The sequence below is a fragment of the Sphaeramia orbicularis genome, chromosome 5 (assembly GCF_902148855.1).
Source record: "Sphaeramia orbicularis chromosome 5, fSphaOr1.1, whole genome shotgun sequence".
Classification (NCBI taxonomy): Eukaryota; Metazoa; Chordata; class Actinopteri; order Kurtiformes; family Apogonidae; genus Sphaeramia; species Sphaeramia orbicularis.
The window spans coordinates 27,604,541-27,626,618 of NC_043961.1; the positions used below are offsets into that span (position 1 = coordinate 27,604,541).

General features: G+C 39.0%; 2 protein-coding genes across 4 annotated transcripts; both read left to right on the plus strand.

Moving 5' to 3' along the window:
- Positions 1-1,577: 1,577 nt before the first annotated feature.
- prph (peripherin) lies at positions 1,578-22,069 on the plus strand. Of its 3 annotated transcripts, XM_030134300.1 has the most exons (9): positions 1,658-2,233; positions 4,232-4,292; positions 4,668-4,763; positions 5,124-5,288; positions 5,372-5,497; positions 5,592-5,812; positions 6,359-6,411; positions 6,529-6,596; positions 6,941-7,653. In XM_030134300.1, the coding sequence occupies exons 1-9, from the start codon at positions 1,686-1,688 to the stop codon at positions 7,007-7,009; spliced, it is 1,407 nt and encodes a 468-aa protein (XP_029990160.1). In that variant the 5' UTR covers positions 1,658-1,685; the 3' UTR covers positions 7,010-7,653. The 3 variants fall into 3 exon arrangements, 2 of the variants coding, with proteins under 2 accessions (XP_029990161.1, XP_029990160.1); XR_003935436.1 differs by lacking the exon at positions 6,359-6,411 and having other exon boundaries at positions 1,578-2,233; positions 6,941-6,958; XM_030134301.1 differs by lacking the exons at positions 6,359-6,411; positions 6,529-6,596; positions 6,941-7,653 and adding an exon at positions 22,059-22,069 and having other exon boundaries at positions 1,578-2,233; positions 5,592-5,833.
- On the plus strand, positions 9,228-18,670 carry timeless (timeless circadian clock). Its single transcript, XM_030134299.1, is given in 31 exon segments — positions 9,228-9,359; positions 9,682-9,789; positions 9,877-9,957; positions 9,960-10,029; positions 10,221-10,335; positions 10,450-10,512; positions 10,610-10,711; positions 10,829-10,984; positions 11,084-11,217; positions 12,054-12,141; positions 12,245-12,421; positions 12,589-12,806; positions 12,904-13,007; positions 13,283-13,452; positions 13,533-13,658; positions 13,778-13,929; positions 14,010-14,107; positions 14,238-14,355; positions 14,450-14,651; positions 14,738-14,877; positions 15,038-15,117; positions 15,202-15,325; positions 15,444-15,526; positions 15,611-15,765; positions 16,353-16,596; positions 16,841-16,909; positions 17,023-17,141; positions 17,329-17,557; positions 17,845-17,878; positions 17,986-18,065; positions 18,165-18,670. Coding segments are annotated over 30 exon segments (3,759 nt in total). The 5' UTR covers positions 9,228-9,359; positions 9,682-9,692; the 3' UTR covers positions 18,296-18,670.
- Positions 22,070-22,078: the final 9 nt, after the last annotated feature.

Below are 22,078 nucleotides of genomic sequence, written 5' to 3' on the forward strand. Positions count from 1 at the left end.
TTAGAAAAGCCTTCAGTTTAATGACAGTGTGGCCCAGATTCTATTTTAGGATGCAAAAAAAGGAAAGAAGTTTGAGCACCACTGTTGATTGTAGGTGGGAAATGATGGATGCACTGAGACGTGTTAAAAAATGAAATAATTGGATCTGGTTGTGCAGTGCATTAGATATACGTGAAGATAAATGGGGAGAACTGAAGGTACCACATGTCAGTGGGGACACAAAGGAAAGAGAAGACCACACCCTGTCCACACAGAGCATGCTCCGTATTACATCAACTTTATAGGACATTAGTAGCCTGTCTGCAGAGATCTCAACGTGTTGTAACGTTACATGAATATCCTCACTTCTTAGCTTTGATTGCAAGCTCATGACCACAACTGAAAAAACCCTCAGGAATGGGGAAAATATATATTTTTTATCTTTAGGAACAGTATTTAGAATCTCACTGCATGTTTGCAATGCCATCCTCATTAAAAGTTTAAAGCTTCCCTCTGCGGTTCCAATATGCTACTGGCAGGATGTCATAAAAGTAAAGCAGTAATGTTGGAAGGGCTTTTAGTAAATTAACTTTAAAATTAACTACTAAATGTGGACACACATCTACAGAATAATTTAATATTTATGGTTTGAGAGCAAAGTCATCGGAATTTTTAATAACTGCTTAAAAGAAATTATTATCAAGACTGACTGTCATGCAGCACTTTAAAGCTGTTTCAAAGTTAGATATGATACATTAAGACATTAAAATATATTGTCTTCTTAATCTGGCTGTGATATCTAAAGTCAATGAGTTCACATGTCTGCTGTAGTAATAACCACTATTCTCTCTGTCATCTGTCACTCCTGATTCAGAAACGGTTCATCTTATGTGAAGTTATCTGCTCCCAGAACTCACTGTTAACCAGAAATATCACAATTTTCTGACAACTCATACTCTAACACAGATTACTGGATATAATGCATTGGAAACGGATAGAATAACTGCAGAGTCATGGCTCTGTCCCAGACGCCCAGAATATCAATAAAGTATTCCATTACTGTAAAAGGAGAGAGAGACAGACAGGGAAGGGAGGAGACAAATGGAGGTGGAAAAGTATCCAATCAATTTATCCGTGAGATTCAATTGGAGGTAGGATTTCACATTTTCTTATTACAAACCAGGAAACTGAATCCCTAAAACATACATAATAGTAATGTAAAGTTCACTGAGTGCAAGACGGAGGTAAGGATGGTGATGGAGAAAGGATGAGTCAACGTTATCTGTAGGCACCAAAGTAAAGTGTCAATGAGGCCATAAATCAGGGAGGTGCAGAGGGGTGGATGTGAGCAGACGTCTTTAGTTATCAGAGCAGCAAAGTAGGAGCTAGTCTGTCAAATGCTCAGGTTAAAAGGGTGCAACTGTCGCGACAGAGAGGGAGATAGAGCGCTGTAAAAGCACAGGGAGGCAGGGCCTATCTCTGAAGGATAGGGAGTGGCCAGAGCCTGTATGCTGATCAGTGATTGAGAAAGGTTCATGTGGGTGGGGTGAGAAAGAATGAGGGAGGGGGAGGCATGAGGATGATGGGATAGCCAGCTTGAGAGCATAAAAGCCCCCTGCACGCTTCAGTCGGATGTCCTGTTGCATCAAGAGCATCTCCAAACCCCCAGCTTTCAATCTAGCAACAGAGAACAGAGCAAGAAAACCATGAGCCACTCTTCAATGCATACCTCTACTTCCTACAGGCGCACCTTTGGAAGCCCTCACCCCATCTCCATGTCTTCTTACTCCCCTGTGTCCTCCCGCATGCCCATGTCTTCAGGGCGCTACATGCGTTCATCGTCACCTGTAGTAGCATCTCGTTCCAACGCCTACCACCAACAGCGCTCCAGGTCCAGCGCCCAGCCTCCTCGCATCGCTTACGACAAGGTGGACTTCACCCTGGCTGAAGCCATCAACCAGGAGTTCCTTACCACTCGCAGCAACGAGAAGGCTGAGCTGCAGGAGCTCAACGACCGATTTGCAAGTTTCATCGAGAAGGTGCGCTACCTGGAGCAGCAGAATGGTGCACTGCAGCAGGAGCTCAACCAGTACAAAGGTCAGCAGCAGCATGGGCAGCCCAACCGGGCTTCTGACCTCTTCCAGGAGGAGCTGAGGGAGCTTCGGCGCCAGATGGATGCCATCGGCAAGGAGCGAGACCAGTACCAACTGGAGAGGGACAACCTGGCAGAGGACATGGCCCTCCTCAAGCAAAGGTTGGTGCCACTATGATGAGAAACAAGAGGAATGTATGAATAAATGAGGCTTGTGTTGAGACTGACCTCCTGACTTCAGTTTATGTTTGTCAGTCGTTTAAGCTGAGGGAGACAGTGCTTAGTTAAAGGATCCTTCACTGACACTGGTTGAGTCCAGTAGTGATGGTGGTTTAGGGTGTGGCACATCCGCAGACTGAACGTCACAGAGCAGCAGCGTAAGACAAGACACCGATCTGCATCATGTGTATCCGACAGATTTTATGGTAGTTTTCTTTCATCTCATGTGTACAGGTATGTTTCAATATAAAGATAAGAAATGAAAAAGTTCAGTACAAGAAATAAAATGACTCACAGAAAAATGATGATTGAGTCATTGATTCCATATTAAATCAGGACATGTTCTGAAAACAACAGATGGAATAATTACCAATAAATTATGTCCTTTAATGAAAAGTGTAGAAAATCCACATCTAATGCACACTAACACTTGCTACAGTACGGTACTAAGTCCAGCCTGCAGAGACAAACCACCTCTTTGTCTTTTCTTAAATTTAGTGGCAAATTATTCTATCTTTTTCTGCTTGTTTGTTTGTTTCTTAGTGGTTTGATTGCTTTATTTGCATTGTATTTTGCTTTGCTTGCTGTTTAATTTTTTCTTTGTCTTTAAAAATGTATGAGATACCAACTGTTACTGTAGTTTCTGATTTTCATTTGTTAATAAATATTATCAACCTTTGTGCCAGAAAATGTCTGTAAGCTCACAGGTAAAAAGAAGATCTACTTGTTGATTTCTTTATGGTTTTGGGAAGAAATCTAAGATTTAAACTTACTTTAACTACAGCACTACAAGTTGATGGATCTAGTGTGCGTTTTAAGAAAGACAATATCAGAAAGATAGTTGTACAATAAAAATAAAAGTGAATTTCTGGAAAATCAGGGCATGTTTCCTTATGAATGCTCTCCTTCAATACCTCAGATTTAGATATTTTTATGTGATTATCTATGCACACAAGGTAATGAGGGGAGATGGGAGGAGGGAAGATGGACCAGACACAGGGTGGGGTCAGCTGAGGAGTGGGGAAGGGAAAGAGGAAATGGGACCAGAGGAAGAGAGGTTGGATGTCAGGCGGGGTGAGAACAGCGTCAGGAAAAATCAATGTGACTCAGTGACTCCATTAGGTGTGTTTTCAGTGTCCCTTTGTGCTGATGGGATGGTGCCAGAGACCCCATTAGAACAGAAGGGCCCCGGTAACACAGCATGAATTAAAAATGAGAAGGCATGACCCACGACGGGATGCTTTCCTGCTAATCTACTCACGTCCATCCTGGTTGTGACTTCTGTCAGGACGGATGGGTCGACCACACAGACGGCACTCAGTCAAAAAGTATCAGAACTAATGCGTTGTAGCGTAAGATCTGATTTGTCATGACTCATCACAGTGACTCATCAATCCAAGCTATTTTTGGTAAGAAGCCCATCTGGACTGATGCTGAAGGAAATCTTCTCTTTCATTTTAATCTCCCCTCCCAGAGCAACACACACTTCTCCTTCACTAGGTGTAGATGACACAGTTGCAACAATTGCCTCTACTTGCAAAACATTCATCAGCTTTTTTAACCCACAAGGTATCTGTGCCCTATTGTTTTTAGTCCCTTGGTGTTTGCTCAGTTCTGATCTTTTTAAAAGCTTAAAAAGATCAGAACTGTGTGTGTAATTGACTGTGTATAGATGGGCTTATTGAACTGCAGAAATAACATTAGTTGAAAGGAGCAGCTGCTGGTCCCATGGGGTGCACTCCCAAACCCTTTTTACAGGACAGTGAATTAACAAATTGATCCAGAAAGCTTTTTGCCAGCTGATGCCCTGGTGCAAACCTACACAACAAGAATGTGAGGGAAAAAAATCTGTGTTCTTCTCGTACTTTGTGCTAAAAGACTGTTCTTTGTGTAAATGTGCGTTATATAAAATGATGTATTACTCCGTTCTCTTTCAACAAGGTTGGATGATGAAACTCAGAAGAGGGCGGATGCCGAGAATAACTTGGTTGCCTTCCGCAAGGTAAACACTCAGCTTACTGAACCATGATCTGCATATTGATCACAGTGTCCTCAGTCTCACATAACAGGTCAAAATGAACAGCTTTGTCCCATCTAAAACACCTCCATTATACAAAAGCACGACACAACACATTCTAAACTGTTGAACATTGTCATAAAAGTACTGTAATAAAAAGATTAATTGTACTACTTTGCTATTTATGTCTTTAATTAAAATGATCTAGTATTTATATTTATAGGTATTGAGGAAGCAGTATTAGCACTTTTAGATTCCTTGAAATACATAAAAAAAAACATGATGATCCTAAAAAACACAACTTTCATAAGATTTGTTGGCATGTAGCAATGGGTTGCTTTTGCCTTTTGCTCCAAATAGGATGTGGATGATGCTACATTGTCCCGTCTGGAGCTGGAGAGGAAGATTGAGTCCCTGATGGATGAGATTGAGTTCCTGAAGAAGCTTCATGATGAAGTAAGTGGGGTTTTGCTTGCACTTTCCCACATTTTGTCCATTTTTCAATAATTATGATTTTAATAGAACAATTTGCTTCTTACTCAAGTTGAATTATTTTAGACCAGTTTGCGACATTGCTCAATGTTTCACCATCAAATGAATGGATTAAGAACATGTGCTGTTTATTAACTATCTATAACTTTAAAAACACAAGATAGGTCAGGTCTTTATTGTCTTAATTTTGATGGTTAAAAATAAGTAATTACACTTTTTTCTATAAATAACCACAGTGTTATACTCCTTTTGTTTGAATGACTAGTTTAATTTTGAAAAGTTTGTGATATTTTAATGTTTCCGGGCCAATATATGTATTATTAGGAAATCCAGGATGTACAAGTGAGTGTGCAGACCCAGCAGCTGAAGATGGAGGTGGAGAGCTCCACCAGACCTGATCTGACTGGAGCTCTAAGGGACATCAGGGCCCAGTATGAGACCATCGCCTTAAAGAACATGCAAGAATCTGAGGACTGGTACAAGTCCAAGGTGGGCAAATACACAAACAGACAGTTGCACAGGCTAAAACAAACATGCCTTCATGCTTGTGAGCTCTATGTTTGTTCTTGCAGTTTGCCGATTTAACTGAGTCTGCAAAGCGTAACAACGATGCCATGAGGCAGGCCAAGCAGGAGGCCAATGAGTCCAGGAGGCAGATTCAGTCTCTGAACTGTGAAATTGACGCATTGAAGAACACGGTAAGACCAACTCCAGCTGTCATTGACATGTATTCATTTATAACCTCCACGTGTTGTAATCTGAACATGCTTTATCCACTACTGCATCCATCAGAATGAGGCTCTGCTGAGGCAGATGCGTGAGATGGAGGACCAGTTTAGCAACGAGATTGCCAACTACCAAGACAATGTAACTCGACTGGAGGATGAAATCCGCCACCTGAAGGAGGAGATGGCTCGCCACCTCCGGGAGTATCAAGACCTCCTCAATGTCAAAATGGCTCTGGACATTGAGATCGCCACTTACCGTAAACTGCTGGAGGGGGAAGAGAGCAGGTGAGGGAGAACATTTAGTGTGTCTCCAATCTGTCTCTTACTATCTGTGTTTCCTCTGTTTTCAAAAGAAAATATTGTTCTATTGGTTTAGATGTTCACAGTATGAATATGTTCTAATGATGTTTGCGATCTCATAGTAAAAAGGAGTTTAATCTGTGTGGTATGATGTTTGGGTCATGCAGATAATTCCTCACCAATAAAAATAGGCTCTTCTTACAGGAGACATTTTGAATTTTCACCAAAGCACAGGTATAATTAGCATGGCCTTTCAAATACCTTGAATGAAAAGGTCCCATTTTTGGAAGCATGTGAACTCTTCTTGTGTGAATTGTGTGAGTATCAAGACTCCCATATTTAACTACAGTAGAAACGCCTTTGGTTATTGTAGATGCTCATGTTTTCAGCTGTAATTTGGGATATATATATTCTAGTCCTTTTATTTTGATTAATTACATAAATAAAGGAGATGAAACTCACTTTATGTGATACCCATGAGCCACACATGAAGCTTGTTTATAACTCCCAAACTTCACTCCTCCTGTTTAGGATTACTGTTCCCATCCTCAATATTGGCATGACCAACCATGTTGGTGATCGAGGTAAGATGTAGTTGAAGGTTCTTGGTTTGGTCGTTCCTAGTGTTTGTAGAGCACATGTTCAGTAATATATGACGACTGTGTTGATTCAACCGCTGAAGTATTTTGTCGTGTTCATAGACTATGAGCAGACTCCAGGAACCAAGAGGACTGTGGTGATAAAGACAGTTGAGACTAAAGATGGAGAGGTAAAACACTAAAAAAACTAGAAAAGCACTCAGAGAGCGCAGACCTCCGCCAAGGCAGATCAGCGCCCCCACCCCGATCACCACCAAAATTTAATCATTTGTTCCTTGTGCCAGTATTAGCATTTCCTGAAATTTTTATCCATATCCGTCCATAACTTTTTGAGTTATCTTGCACATGGACAGACAGACAGACAGACAGACAGACAGACAAACCAACGAGGGCAAAAACATAACCTCCTTGGCGGAGGTAATGAATGACTGGGGACTATAAGCAACAAGGTCATACAGTTGAATGTTCCTTCCTTGAAGAAATAAACTGAACTAACCTGTTTATTTTCCATCAGGTGGTGAAGGAGTCCAGGACAGAGAAGGAGAGGGACGCAGGCCGTCATGACAAGGATGATGACGAGTAAACAAACACCCATCAAATAATGTGAAGGCCAGTGCCATGGTAGAATATCTAAAAAATAGGAAAAAAAGAAAAAAAAAACCCCTGAGCTATGTAGTTCTGATTCCTACTAGTTTCGTGCTCATTGTCTAGCAAAGAGTTTTTCTGTATAGGTGCAATGTTGAATGTTGAATGAATCCCTTTAGACAGTGTCACTGGTGCTATTCAAGCCACCTAAATTTTGCTAAACACTTATGTTACCTGTGGGGCTACGCAAAACCACTTTAATGTACCACTTGAGGCCTTGTTTTACAGTGCAATCCCGTGGAATCCTTAGATGACCACACATTTGTAGCAATGTCACTTATAAGCAGGATTTAAGTGATTTGTCTGGTAGATATGACTTACTAACAAAGCGTGACACACTGCCCTTTGGTCAACACACCTTTAATGACAGATCCGTAGATTAACATCCTTGCATTTGTTTTTGACGCTTTGCTATCCGCAAACAAATTACCAAAGACAGGACTCATAAATAAGACATGTAACACACAGAAAATAACAGTCACCAGTGGAAGAGTTTTGCTGAATGTGCTTTGCAATGCTGTGTGTATCTGGCACGATTGATGAATGATTATGTAAGTGCAAATAAAATTAGCTGAAACAAAACTGAGTTGTTTGTCTGCATAACCCACTGATATCACTATCTACTGCAAAAGGACTATTATTTGATTATTGTAATTTCCCTTTCAGAGAAAGACCACATCTCTATAACCACACTGAAACTTGTATCCAAAAGGCAGTCTTCACTTTGAGTGTGAAGTGAATTAGGTTTAAGATAAGATGAGTTGCTTGTACAGACATGCAGCTCTTTAACAAAATTATTCAGACATTCTTTGACATTCTCTAGTCTTCAGACCTCTGAATTCTCGACGAAATCAATCTAAAAAAAAAAACAAAAAAAAAAACAACAATGTTCAAAAAGTAATTAGTGTAAAATATACAACAGCCAACGACAACAGCATGTCTTGAACTTATGTCAGGCTGAAATTTCGCACTACTTACTTTTTGAACATTATTTTTCTTGCTTTGTTTTGCTTTTTGTTTTTCTTTCTAAATCTGCTCATCATTTCAGCATTGTATTTTATACTTTTTTTATGAATCCACCATGGCGATATGAAAAAGAACAATAATATTGTAAAGATATATTAGTTTTCTACTGTATGAGGAATATGTATAGGCTGATTACAAAAATGCATTAGGAAGAAGGAAACATAGCAGACGCACAAAATGACAAAATAAGATAACACGGATACTGGAATGACTCTTACTCATACCTCTGTCAAGGTCCACACTCCTGTAAAACACAGGACCAAAATAAATAAATAAATTCCAGGATGCTGTACCTGCTCCAAAATGATGTAATGAATACAGAATGCGATATTTTTAATGTTATTATTGCATAGACAACAAATGGTAAATCCATCTAATAACTGCCTACAGAAAAACAAGCAACTCATGGGGCGCAATAATGTTGTTATATAAATGTAATTTTTTTCCCTGTAAGTCGCTTTTTAAAAAAGCGTCTGACAAATGCATAAATGTAAATAAATGTAATTGTGGATTTCCTTCAGATAAAACAGCTCTGGTGTTATCCTCTTCTAGTCCTACTTTACAGTTGAAAAGGTGTTATTTATTTATTTCACTAACAATGGAAATCTTGAGTCTCATTTGATATGAATAAATATGATTGATTTGATTATTTTGACCAAATTTCACACACCTGAGTCAAAACTTTTTAACAAAAGCTAACTTCAAGTTGACTCAAGCTGACTTTAAACATTCTGCTCTACCTGAATGTACGATCACATAAGAAGACATGCGTAAAGATGAACGCCAGTGAAAACAGCTGATCCTGGTGTCTGACTGAGCGGTACAAATGACCAGGAAACCTGCTGTCTATTTGTTCCTGGGTAAAGCCTGTCAGGCAAGGTTCTGGTTGATATTGAGTAAACATTTCGTAAAAAAAAAAACCCTCTTTATATTCAAACACAAGAACATCCAGTGATGAAGTATGACCCGAAATTTCTTCGTAACGTAATGCAGTAGGGGTATCTGAAATGACTCGATTTGTTCGGTCAGTGCATTACCTTTATTATAAAGCGCCTGAAATACATGAGTCAGGGTAGAAAGCTCTGTAAAACTACATCCGGTTGGGGAGTGTTCACTGATGTTGGCGCGAGACTTGTCCATCTTGTTCGGTTATTGTGAGAGGAGGATAAAGTAAAGTTAGCAAAAAGGAAAAGGGTCCCGACATTTTACACAACCGACTGGTGAACACGGCAGCGTTGGAGAAGAAGTATCTGGAGAAACTGGTAAGTTCGTAAGGCGGTCTTCTTGACATAAAAACTCAACCTGATTAATGCGCGGAAACAGCGCATTAGCATTTACTCTGGTGTTTATTCCACAGTTAATGACTGATGTCATTATAAACAGCTGTATCTTCCCTGACTATTATTTGATACGTATATTCAGTTCAGCTTGCTGAAAAGTATGTTATATTGCGTTACCCTTTGCTAGCAGCCTAATGGCTGCTGGCAAGAATGGGTTCGACTGTTGAAAATCTGTCCTTTGGTATTGTTCTCATAATTTCCATTAATTTTTTCTCACATAATTTAATCTTCACATATTCTGTAGGTTTATTTTGCATGGACGTCTTCATAATGAATTGTGAACTACTAGCAACCTGTAGTGCCCTCGGCTATCTAGAGGGAGACATCTACCACAAGGAATCTGATTGTTTAGGTGAGTGGGTTCCTAATAATTGATTACACTGATTACTGCATGATCGAGTATAATGTATCGATCTGCTCATCTGTGTCTGTCTTGCAGAGAGTGTGAAAGACTTGATCAGGTATTTACGCCATGAGGATGACACCCGTGATGTTCGTCAGCATCTGGGTGCAGGACAGATTGTCAGAAGGACCTTTTACCGATTATTATTCAGCATGGACAGGACAAGTCCTTATTTGATGCCTGCATTAGGTAAAGGATCCATGACTGCATATTTCACTTGAACATGATATTTTATGTGTTTTTATTTCTCAAATAATTGCTAATGATGTCTGTTTAAAAGTGATATCTTTGGTTACTATGAGGAGGAATTTGCCTTTAGCTGTTGAAGATGGTGAATTAAAGCACCGGTTGCTCATATTGCCCCTCTTTTGTTCACTCAGGCTCATGGTCAACCTCACTCAGCCTGCCTTGCTTTGTTTTGGTAAAGTCCCTGATGACCTGGTGTTTAGACACAATTTTTTGCAAGTGACGTCTCATTTACAATCCTATAAAGAGGTAGTCTGCATTTAATTCCATAATTTTTAAAATTTTTATGTGCAGTATGTATATGTTACAGCAAGTTGAGCAAAATAAAAACTAATCTTTACATATTCTTCTTTTAACTTTTAGGCATTTGCAAGTGAAAAGGTGTTTGAAATATTAAGTGAGACTTTGTACAACCTTCTGCAACTGGTGAGTGTTTCACTGTTGAACACTGATGTATTATATTTTTCTTGAGTTTTAACAAAAATATGTTATTTTTAACTTGTCGCTTGTCTTCCTCTTTCAGGACTGGGAGCAAAGACAGGAGGAGGACAATTTGCTGATAGAGAGGATTCTTCTGCTGGTTAGAAATGTGCTTCATGTTCCTGCAGACCCCTGTGAAGAGAAGGTCTGACGTCAACATAGATGTCAATGTCATCACATTCTGCCAGTTCTTAATAAATTCCATTCATTGTGTTTTTCATTAACACCTCTTACTATATGTCTTTGTCTTTGCTCCCTATAGAGGGTAGATGATGATGCTAGTATCCATGATAGGCTGCTGTGGGCCATACACATGAGCGGTTTTGATGACCTGATCAAGTTTTTGGCATCTGCCCAGAGTGAGCAACAGTGGAGTATGCATGTGTTGGAAATAATCTCCCTCATGTTCAGAGACCAGGTTAGACAGAGTAATAAGTAGAACTGCAAATGATGATCACTGATTTATGTTTTCTGTGTTTGAGTTCTTTTTTTCTTTATTTATTTATTCTTCTGGCAGACACCTGAAGTTTTGGTGAGCGCTGGTCATGCTCGTTCAGCTGAAGAGAAGCAGAGAGACTGTCAGGAGCTGGAGGCACTGAGGCAGAGGGAACAGGCGGCGAAGCGATCTCGAACATTTCAAAGAGGAACCAGGTACAGATAGAAAGATAGACCTGAAGAATGAATTTAAATAATGTCTCTTTGCCTCAGTTATGTGGTGTTTTTCAATAAAGTTCATAAACAAATTTCATATTCACTCTATAACTAGCTATAAGTATATGTGCATTACCAGTAAGCCAAGACTGCACTCATCACACATACTTCATAAATAATACTGAAATATACAGTGCTGTGGAAAAATCTTAGGCCACGTCCGTCTTTGTTGTTTTTGCACATTTATTTCTCATTCTCTTTTCTTCAGGTACAACAAAAAATACACACAATATGTGCACAGCCTTAAAAGCCACACAATAAACTGAACTAAATTGGTTCTAAAGGTTAAAATCATTATTTAGTGTGACCCCTGACCCAATGATAAGCACAAACAGAAACACCTGACATGAAACCTGGTATAAAACAGGAGAAAATTAATGCAGTAAATGTCATATTGTCTGAACAAAAGGGTTCAAGACATGTTAAGTGCAAAGGGAGGTCACACTAAATACAACCACTTTGGGTTATAGAAGCTGTTTTTTTCCCCTGATACTTTTGTTTTTACTGCTCTCTCTGTCTCTGTCTCTCTATTTATGTGGATATTACAACTTTACTAAACCACCAAATCTAGTGTTGCCCAGGACTTTAGCGTAGTACTGTATGCATACAATATAAATTTTCTTTTGTATTTTTTTTTTTTTTTTTTTGAACCACTTTCATATTTGAAATGCCAATACCAAAACTTCAAAACTGACAACTGACAAATCCTCATAGATTAAAATAAAGTTTTTATTGTGGAGTTTTATTTCCACTGGATATTGATGATTTTCTTTCAGGCACTCTCGCTTTGGAGGGTCATATGTTGTCCAGGGCCTTAAGTCAATTGGGGACAAAGATGTGATCTATCACAGAAATATTCATAATGTGAGTATTGCAGTTCCTGAAATTAATCTAACATTCGAAACTTTACCGAATTAGGAGATATTAAAAAATTTTACTTGATGCTCAATGTTGTTATTGTTTATAGTTCAAAAATTACACTCACGACACTGGAAAAGCTGTGCGACGTGTTCCCAAGAGGAATCGACAGGCCCAGGAGAGCAAAGACAAACGACGCTCTGCTTTAAATGTACGACTCTTTCTGCGAGAGTTTTGTGTGGACTTTTTGGAGAACTGCTACAACCACCTCATGTACCTGGTGAAGGTCAGTCTGTGATATGAATGACTTGTTGTGTGGGTACATGAGTCTGTTTTTGTCATCTGTGTTTTAGGTAGGATAGAGTTGAATCAAACTTCACACAAACTTCAAGTCTTTACCTTTTATAGGAGGCTTACAAAAAGTAACACAAGAAATTCATTTTTACTCTGTAGGAAAGTCTGATTCGGGAGCAGACTCAGCAACACGATGAGACCTACTACCTGTGGGCACTCAGCTTTTTCATGGCCTTCAACCGTGGCAATGATTTCCGTGCTGATTTGGTGTCTGAGACCATGTCCATCCGTGCTTTCCATTTTATGGAACGTAATATTACCAACTACTATGAGATGATACTCACTGACCGCAAAGAGGCCACCTCCTGGTCCCGCAGGTAAGAGGATCATTTTCTAGGTTCATTTAAAAAAAAAAAAAAAAGTAAACATCAGTCCATAAGTTTGTCCCAGACTGACGACATGTAATATTTCCAGGATGCACCTGGCACTAAAGGCTTACCAGGAACTGCTGCTGACTGTGAATGAGATGGACCGCTCACCAGATGAAAGCATTCGACAGAGTTCAAATGTTATTAAAAGTAAAATCCCACTACATTTGGATGAAAAAATGTCAACTTTTTAAAATTGTTCTTAAGTTAAGGTTAAGGCATTTGATTATCTGAAACATGTCACACAGATTATAAGAGATCGGGAAGGGGGCAAATAATTTTCACAGCACTCTAGGTATTAAAAAAAAAAACTAAACTAAAAACAATATTCAGTTTAATACTGGTTCATGAAATCTGAAATAAGAGAAATGGTTTGCAAATTGTTGTAGAGCTTGTTTCCTCATCTATTTATTGTCACTTTCCAGGTAACATATTTTACCTGATGGAATACAGAGAGATTTTTCTGACCTTGTTGAGAAAGTATGATGAAACCCGACAACCTCAGTCCTATCTCAAAGACTTGGTGGAGACGACTCACCTCTTCTTGCGCATGTTGGAACGCTTCTGTAAAGGTCGCAAAAACATGATGGTTCAGGTCAGTGTCTTGATAATGTGGGCATATTTTTGCCTCCAGTACTTGCTTGAAGCTAATATGCAGGTGTGTTACTTCTGCAGAGAAAGAAAGTGAAACGGAAAAAGCCTCAAGTTGAAAAAAAGACATCGGCTTCAGAAATGACTCCAGAGGCACTGGCAGAAACCTGGAAGATTGTTGAGGAGGAGCTGAGGGCTACAGGGTTTCAGGTCCCAAAGTGTTCAAATCAATGTTTTTAATTCTGTACATTTATAGTAAGCATGTGTTCTGTTGTCATCAGGTCAAATGTATTAACACTGAACTCTGTGCCTTTGACTTCTGTCTGTAGCTGTCAGAGTCTTTAACTGAGAGCATTGTACCGTTTGATGCCACATCTGAAACTCCTCTTGAAGAGCAACGTACTGAGGTGATGGTTCGGATTCAGGACACCCTGCTGGCTCGACGGGGACCAGAAGCACTGGGACTGCTGCGGGCTGCCAGGTCCGTTGGACTCTACAGCCCACCAACCTCTTACTCAAACTTTACACAGTCTTGCAATTATCCTCATGTTTTATTTTCAGGGAGTTATGGCCAGAAGGAAATGTGTTTGGTTCAGCTGATGTGGAACCTGAAGAAGAACTGGAGCTCTTAAAGCAGATCATCTACGCTAACCTGCCAAGTTAGTTTTCAGATTACTACTAATGAGACCCTTATACATCATGGCACTCATACAGCATTTATATTATAATTGTGAGTTGTTTTTTTTTTTTTTTTTTTTTTTTTTTTTTTTTTTTTTTGTTTTACTTCAGGATCGTCTCCCCCTGAGCCTGTAGAAGATGAAGATGACACAGCAGAATTCGAAGAAGAAGAGTTGGAGTCCATTCAGATTTCTGAGAAGGAGTTCAAATTCCAAGACTTCATCAAGAAGTGAGAGAAACAAGTGATCACTGCAGCTACATAATCATTTACATACTTTTTATTTTTAATGTATTTAAGAATAATTCACCTGTTTTTGTCTCAGGTTTGCCAATCCCACTGTTGTGCGTCCTTATCTCCTCTTAATGAAAACCTACTCAAAAAACACACCTCACACAAATCACTGCATTGTTCGAATGCTGCACCGTTTGGGGGTCGACCTCAAGATGGACGCTCTGCTTTATCAACTCTCTGTCTTTCACATCTTCAACAAGATCCTGTGTGACCCCGCTGCAACTGCATACAAGGTAGGAGTGAAATTATTTGTGGTCAGTGATGTAAGGTCTGCAGTGGTTTACACAGAAAAGGTTACTCTTCTCTCTCTCCTTCACAGGAACTAGTGACCTTTGCCAAGTACGTGCTGAATCGTTTTTTTTCAGTGGCAGCAAAAAACGACAAGGCGTATGTTGAACTGCTGTTCTGGAAAAATGTGGGGGCTGTGCGTGAGATGACAGAAGGCTATAGCAAAGACGGGTGGGTGCTCATTGCTTTATATTTCAGTGTTTCCTTAACAGTTTAGAAGATGCATCTTTGTAAAGGACTTTCTTTTAACTTATACTTTTTAAAATGTATTAATATTTATTACCTAACACCTACAGAATCTAAAATGTATTTTGTGAATGTCCTTAAATAGAGCGGGAAAGAAACCAGCATGGACTGAAGAGGAGGAAGAGGAGTTGCGTAGACTGTATGAGGAGCACTGTCATTCTGATGGTCTGTTTTCTGTGTTTGCTCACATTTTATGTTTACTTGAATAACTTTAGTCTAATTTTTGTTACTGTTGATTATTGTCCTCAGTGCCTGATATTGTGGAAACACTGCTGCCATTACTCAGCAATAGTAACAGAAATCGACGCCAGGTAGTGGTGCAGCTGGTGCATATGGGTTTGGTGGGAAGCGCAAAGGAACTGAAAAAACCAAAGTATGTATTTCATAGAAGCTGAATAAAATGCTTAAAATGTTTTGCAAGTGTGGAATCAAAGCATCACGCTACAGGGTAAATATGTTTTTTTTTTTTGTTTGTTTGTTTTTTAACAAAGGAAGGGAACCAATATTGTTCTCTGGACTGAAGAGCAGGAAGAGGAGCTGCAGATGCTCTTTGAGGAGTTCAGAGACTCAGACGGTACAGATTATCACTGTGTAGTACCTGAAAGAGAATTTTGTGGTGCCTGCTCATCCAGTAACAAGACTGTATGTATTTTCACAGATGTGCTTGGAAATATCCTGAAGAAAATTACAGCTAAGCGATCTCGTGCACGTGTGGTAGACAAGTTGCTCAGTATGGGCTTAGTGTCTGAGAGACGAGAACTCTATAAGAAGAGGAGTCGAAGCGCTCCAGGGAAGAGCACTGGAAAAGGAATGGTAAAGTTACCTTTGTTCTGTAAATCTTTTTTTTTTACAGTTAATTTGTGGGTAAAATTAGGAATCTGCGCATCAGATTGAACATTAAGTACAAGCTGGTGTTTTACTAAGGTTTAGCTGTGGTGCTTAATAGTTTTTTAGTGTGAATGGGCATAAATTCTGTAATTACCCTCTATAATGTAAGTGAAGTAATGTGAGAGGACACAAGACTTCTGCTACTCTTTACCTGTGTTTTTGGGCTATAGAAAGTATACTTTGAGAGACCCCAATTTTGACTTATCACAAGTGTTTTCAGAGGGTTAGAGGGGTTAAATATATGATTGACAGCTGTATTACCAATCACTTTAAGATGGCCTGGACATGATTCTACTGTGTGTTTTGATACAGGCTTAGGAAAGTGGTTTCACTGCATGAAACTATACGAGGCCATTTATCTTTATATTTAGTCTTGATTTGGACTGAGGAGAGAGCCACAGCTTTACTGATTTTTGAGCAAAACTGAAGAGAGTCACTAAAGTGTCCACGTATGTACCATGAAAATGAAATGCTGATGTTTCCGCATATGAGGCTGTTCTTTTGTCTCTCAGACAGAAGAAGAGTTCTTGGCAGAGCTAACACAAGATTTCCCAGAAGATGCAGTGGACAGATATGAGGATGAGGATGATGATGATGATGAGGAGGAGGAGGTAGAGGATGAGTCTGAAGAAAGTGAGGAAGAGGAAGACCAAGAGAAACAATCTCAGAACAGTGGTAGAAGGAGTCAAAGTATGCACAGTACAGCAGAGAGGAGACTGGATATTGGCTCTATGGTCAATGCGCTACGGCAAGAAGGTGAGACAATACCCATACATACAACAGTTTATACGGTGTGCTATCAACTGGATTCCACATTATTTAAAGGAAAAAAAAAAAAAATTAATTACAATTTAAAATGTTGATTGCTTTGGTTTTCCTAAACATTTTCATGATTTTTGTACTCTTGCCTTTTGTTTAGTTATTGTCTATAGAGAATGAAGTTTTGATGTGTATTTCTGCAATAAAACAAAAACTCATTGTGCACTTGTTTTATTAACAGGCATGTCTGGACCCATGTCATGGGTACAGAATTGTCTAAACAAAACGGCAAATGATCGTGAAAAAGATGGTACGTTTAACTACAAGTAACAAAATAGAGAAGAGATTTGGAAGATATGCTGTAATCAGTGCTTGATGAACTAAAAAATCTGTCAATAAACAGTGATATGGTCCATCCTTTAGGATTGTCCCAGCCTGTACCATTGGTCCCTCTGGCTGAGGAGAATGAGGACGCCATGGAAAACAAAAGCTTCCAGAAACTGCTTCGCAAACTGGGAATGCGACCCCCTGCAAATGAACAGGTGTGTTTTGGTTCTTCAGTCACATCTGTCACATGGATGGAAAAATACTATGTAGCTGCCTTTTTCTTTACGAATTAGTAGATCTGTTATTGGCAATAAGCTCAAACAACGCATTGGTGCACAGGCCTCATTTATGACTCATACAAAAGTATTTGAGTACTGTATCTTTTCACTGGGTGGTTGTCAGGAGTCCTTTTGGAGGATCCCAGCAAAGCTCAGCCCGTCCCAGCTCCGCAGTGCAGCTGCAGCTCTGAATCCAACTGAGGACAAACCTGCAGGTGTTGAGGAGCCAGAGGGACACGGTAGTCTAACAGGAGATCCCCAGGAGGAGCAGGTCTCCAGCGACCAGAGAGCACAGGCTCTGAGAGCACTGCTGCTCAAACGGAAGCGAAAACACCACATCACCGAGGACACAGGTACATACTGTGCTTTCTGGGCCTCGTCTCAAGTGACACAGTTAATTACAGCTTTCTCAAGTACATAGGTAAATATTATGTTACACAGAGCGCATAAAGCTTTCCTATTATCAAAGGGTGATTTAGCTAGTGAAGTAGACAGGAATGTGGTGTCAGGTTGAACATTTTTGTTGTTTGTAAAGCTGGTGTAGAATTGCAGTATTTTGCACCTGCTGAAATAAGTTGTCCAGAACTTCTTGAGGATTATGACCAAACATAACTCGCATTACATATTCTTTTCACTTTAGCTCCAGTTGAAGAAACATGTAATACAGTAAAGAGGTGAGACAGTTTTTTTTGTTTCTCTGAACTGAACGACACCACAGCATAATTATGTGTTTTTTAGTGATTTGTCTCCTAAATTCTATACATATTTCTCTCCATATCAGCCCCGAAGAAAAGACTTCAGCCAAAAAAAGCAGAGTTTTGGATGATGATGATGATGATGATGATGATGATGAAGAGAATGGTAATTTGCCTTTAAATATGCAAATTCTGTGAAACCAACTGAAGTTGTGTTAAATCATCATTGTCCTGCAGAATGTATTTCACAGAGCTGTTGTTACAGGGGATGACTCAACTACTGTGATGGCTATGGATACCAGTGGTGACATAGATTCAGACGGGGAGGATATCTCTGCTCCTGTAAAACGCAAACGGAAGATGGTCCTAATTGACGAAGAGGATGATGAGGAGTAGTGCTGACCATTCAGTGTGGAAACTACTAATGGGCAGCATTAATATCTCTCAGGTGGACTATAGTGAAGGCAGCTGGAGCGCTGTCAAAGGGGAAACCACACAATCCAAAGAAATAGTACATCGATCTGCTGCAAGGGATTGTGGGAGATAAATCCTATTAACAATTCATTGTTAGCTCTGTGCATTGTTCTTTCTATTCAGTTCCTTTAATTATCCATCATATCTTATTATTAATGCAGTTTTCTAATCTAATAATTTTAGCTTTTATCTGAAAAGCAGAATTGTGTGAATATATTCTTGTACTAATCAGTGATTTCTAATGTTGATTTTTGGATTGTGGTGTAAATTGATTGTTTGTAATTAATAAAAAGCACTTAAAAATTGTGGTCCAATTACAGGTCGGTGGCAGTATTTGTTTTTGTTGTAGTGAATCATTTTGTACACAAGGGGGTGTATGTTATGGCAGTTGAGAATTCACATTACTGAATGTTTCGTGTTAATATAAATATATATATGTTAAAGTTTATTCCTAAAATGTGCAACTGTGATAACATCCAGTGGTACAAAACTACAGAAATTGCCGGGGTTTTTTTTATTTTTGTTTTTTGAATACATTTTTCACTGATTTTTTAGGAAGGTCCCAAAAATAATTCAGGAAAAGCAAACTTCAAACTATTTTTTTTTTTTTTTTTTTTTTACTTTAACTAAAAGAGACACATGAACTAATATATTTTAACTGTCTTTGTTTAACATATGAATCCAGTGTTTATCTGCAGTTACAGCTTGTATCCATCCACATTTTCAGCCCTGTTGGAGGTGGTCTCTTGTCCTCACATCTGGACCATGTTAGTAACTTCCTGTCGCAGCATCTGCTTGGCCCCCCGCCCCTCCCTTTCCCACAGAGCCTGAAGGAGACCTGACAATCCACATAGTGCTGTGTTAAGCATGTGTGCACACTAATGGGTGGGAGTGAAGCTAAAAAACAAAAGGGATATCACTTCCTTTGCAAAGAAAGACACCATGTTTCCATGAGTTAACCTAAACCAGGCATGAACAGTGAATATTAAACATGTATCGATGGCTTCTAGTTGTGCAACCAGAACATGAAAGAAAACACCTGGATTACACATCGCACACATGAGTAATGGATACATTAAACTTTAATTGCATATTGTGCAATTGTTACGCCACTTAGACGCAATGGTTTTAGCAATGAACATTTCCTCTTAAAAACTAGTTTTACTTGCTGATTGTACAAAGGCCTTCTGTGTGATTGCTGTGCTGGAGGTTACCCTTGGGCACATGCATATACTTGACTATTCAGTTGTGGTGTAGGCTGGGTGGCCGGCTTGATTTGTTTGTAACATAATTCCTTCAACACAAGAAGAGCCTCGCGACCTTTACCTTACTTCTTTACCTTACCACTGTCTACTACTTGTGGTTCAACTAGATGTTTCCCATTGTGTATGTAGGAACTGTTAAAACATTTAGAGGTAATGTGCAGTAAACACTACAGCGTCTGCCATGTCTTTAGTTCAGTTGCTCACTTGAATAGCTGAATCACAACCGTTTTACCCTTAACAATGCAATAAAACTAAATAAATGTGGCACTAATAATGTCAAGTTGCTGGGATATTTCCAAGTGATAAGTGATGAAACGTAAGTGATCAGTCAAGTTAAAGCTGACCAGTCATACTAGTTCTGATAAATAAATGACTGTAATATAAGATAATGTAAAATCCATATAAAATTTTTTTGATTCTATGTATAAAATAAAAACAGTGTAATGATTTGCATATCTCATAAACCCCTATTGTATTAATAACATAACACAGAAAGCACTAAATGTTTAATTTGAGAAAATGTACCACAGAGAAAGACTGACTAAGATAAGATTAAATTTGGTGGCAACAGCTTCTGCAAAAAGTAGACTTCAACACATTTATCACTGTAGCGCCACCTCTTCTTTTAACAACCAGGAGACTAGTTGCTGGAGTTTTAGGAGAAGAATGTTGTCTCATTCTTGTCTGATATGAGATTGTAACTGCTCGACAGTCTTGGGTCTTTGTCATACTTTTGTTTCATGATGAACCAAATGTTTTCAGTAGGTGACAGGTCTAGACTGCAGACAGGCCATTTCAGATTTTTCTACTTCAAAGCCATGCTTTTGTAATAGATGAAATTTGTTTTTCTGCATTGTCTTGTCAAAATATGCAAGACTTTCCCTGAAAAACGTTATCTGGATGGGAGCATGTGTTGCTCTAAAATCTGTGTATACCTTTCAGCATTGACAACAGCTTTCCAGATGTGGAAACTACCCACTCAATAATCACTAATGAGCCCCCATACCATTAGAGATGTGGGGTTTTGATCTGAACTTTGATTCATTTGAACATAAAATAAGTTTTCACTTTACCTTAATCCATTTTAGATCAGCTTTGTATCAGAGAAGATGGTGGGCTGTATGTTCACAGACAATGATTTAAAGTGTTTCTGAGCCCATGTAGTGGTTTCCATTACAGAGTCATGAGTAGTTTTAACGCAGTGCCACCTGAGGGCTCGAAGACCACAGGCACCCAATATTGTTTTTTTTTTTTTTTTTACCTTGTCCTTTCTCTAGAATTTTGAAATGTTTTGATTATATTATATACTGTAGATAATGAGACATTAAAAGTATTTGTGCTCAGGTTTATTATTCTGACATCACTCCACAATTTATCATTAACTGTAGACTGATGGACCTCTGCCATTTTTAGCTGACTGAATTCACCTTTACTCGCTGAGACTCTGCCTCTATAATATGTTCTTTTCACACTCAGTCATGTTATTGACCTGTTACTGATTAACTTAAATGGTTGAAAAATGTTCCTCTTCATTTTTGTAGCCCCAACTCAAATGTTTTCTTTATAGAACTACTGCTGCCAACAAAGTTAAAAATAAATAAATAAATAAATAAATTCCTTATTTTTCTTCAAATGGTGCATTTTCTCAGATTAAATGTTTGCCAACATCTATTGTGAATAAAATATGTGTTTTTGAGATTTTCAAACTATTGATTGATTTCTTTCTTTCTTTTTATTTTTATTTCTATTGCATGTGTCCCAACCTTTTCTTTCCTTAGGGTTGCAGGTCTGATAATCACGTGATTGTATTCATTTGGTCAATAGGATGGAAGTCCCCTCCGGTAGACCCTGAAGGGCAAATGAAGTGCTCCTACGGCTACCGCAGCTGTAGCTCATTCTCTGTGAATGTAGCATTACAATCCACAGGGTTGTGTTACCAGCTGCTGTCCTCTGACCTCGGTCTCAGTGTAACTGCAACGTTAATGATCATAAAAACTGAGTGGAATGTGTTAACAGATAACTTGCATTCAAGAAAGTCTAGAATAAACTTTCACATAGTTATAGCTTACTATTTTTAAGTAAAGCAGACAAAAAAAATTACAAGACATGTAGTAATGATATTGCTAATTAAGGTACTAGCTAAAATGTGAAATGTTTAATTTAGCTAGCTTACCTGGGGTGGAGCTATATAAAAACAGTAGTGCTAAGTGGAAGCTAACTGTGTTTTAGCTAATATTGATTTACTATACATTGTAAATAGTTTTCTGTCAAGTCGTGTTAAGTACAAATCATCTGAATATATTGAGATGGAGGGTCCCAGGCCACGCGTCTCATCTGTTGCTCCGTTCGCCCCCTCCCCTCCTTTCCTGCCCCTTCCAACGGACCAACTGACGACACTGGATGGAGACAGAGAAACAGAGAGGGAAAAAGTTCTCTCCTT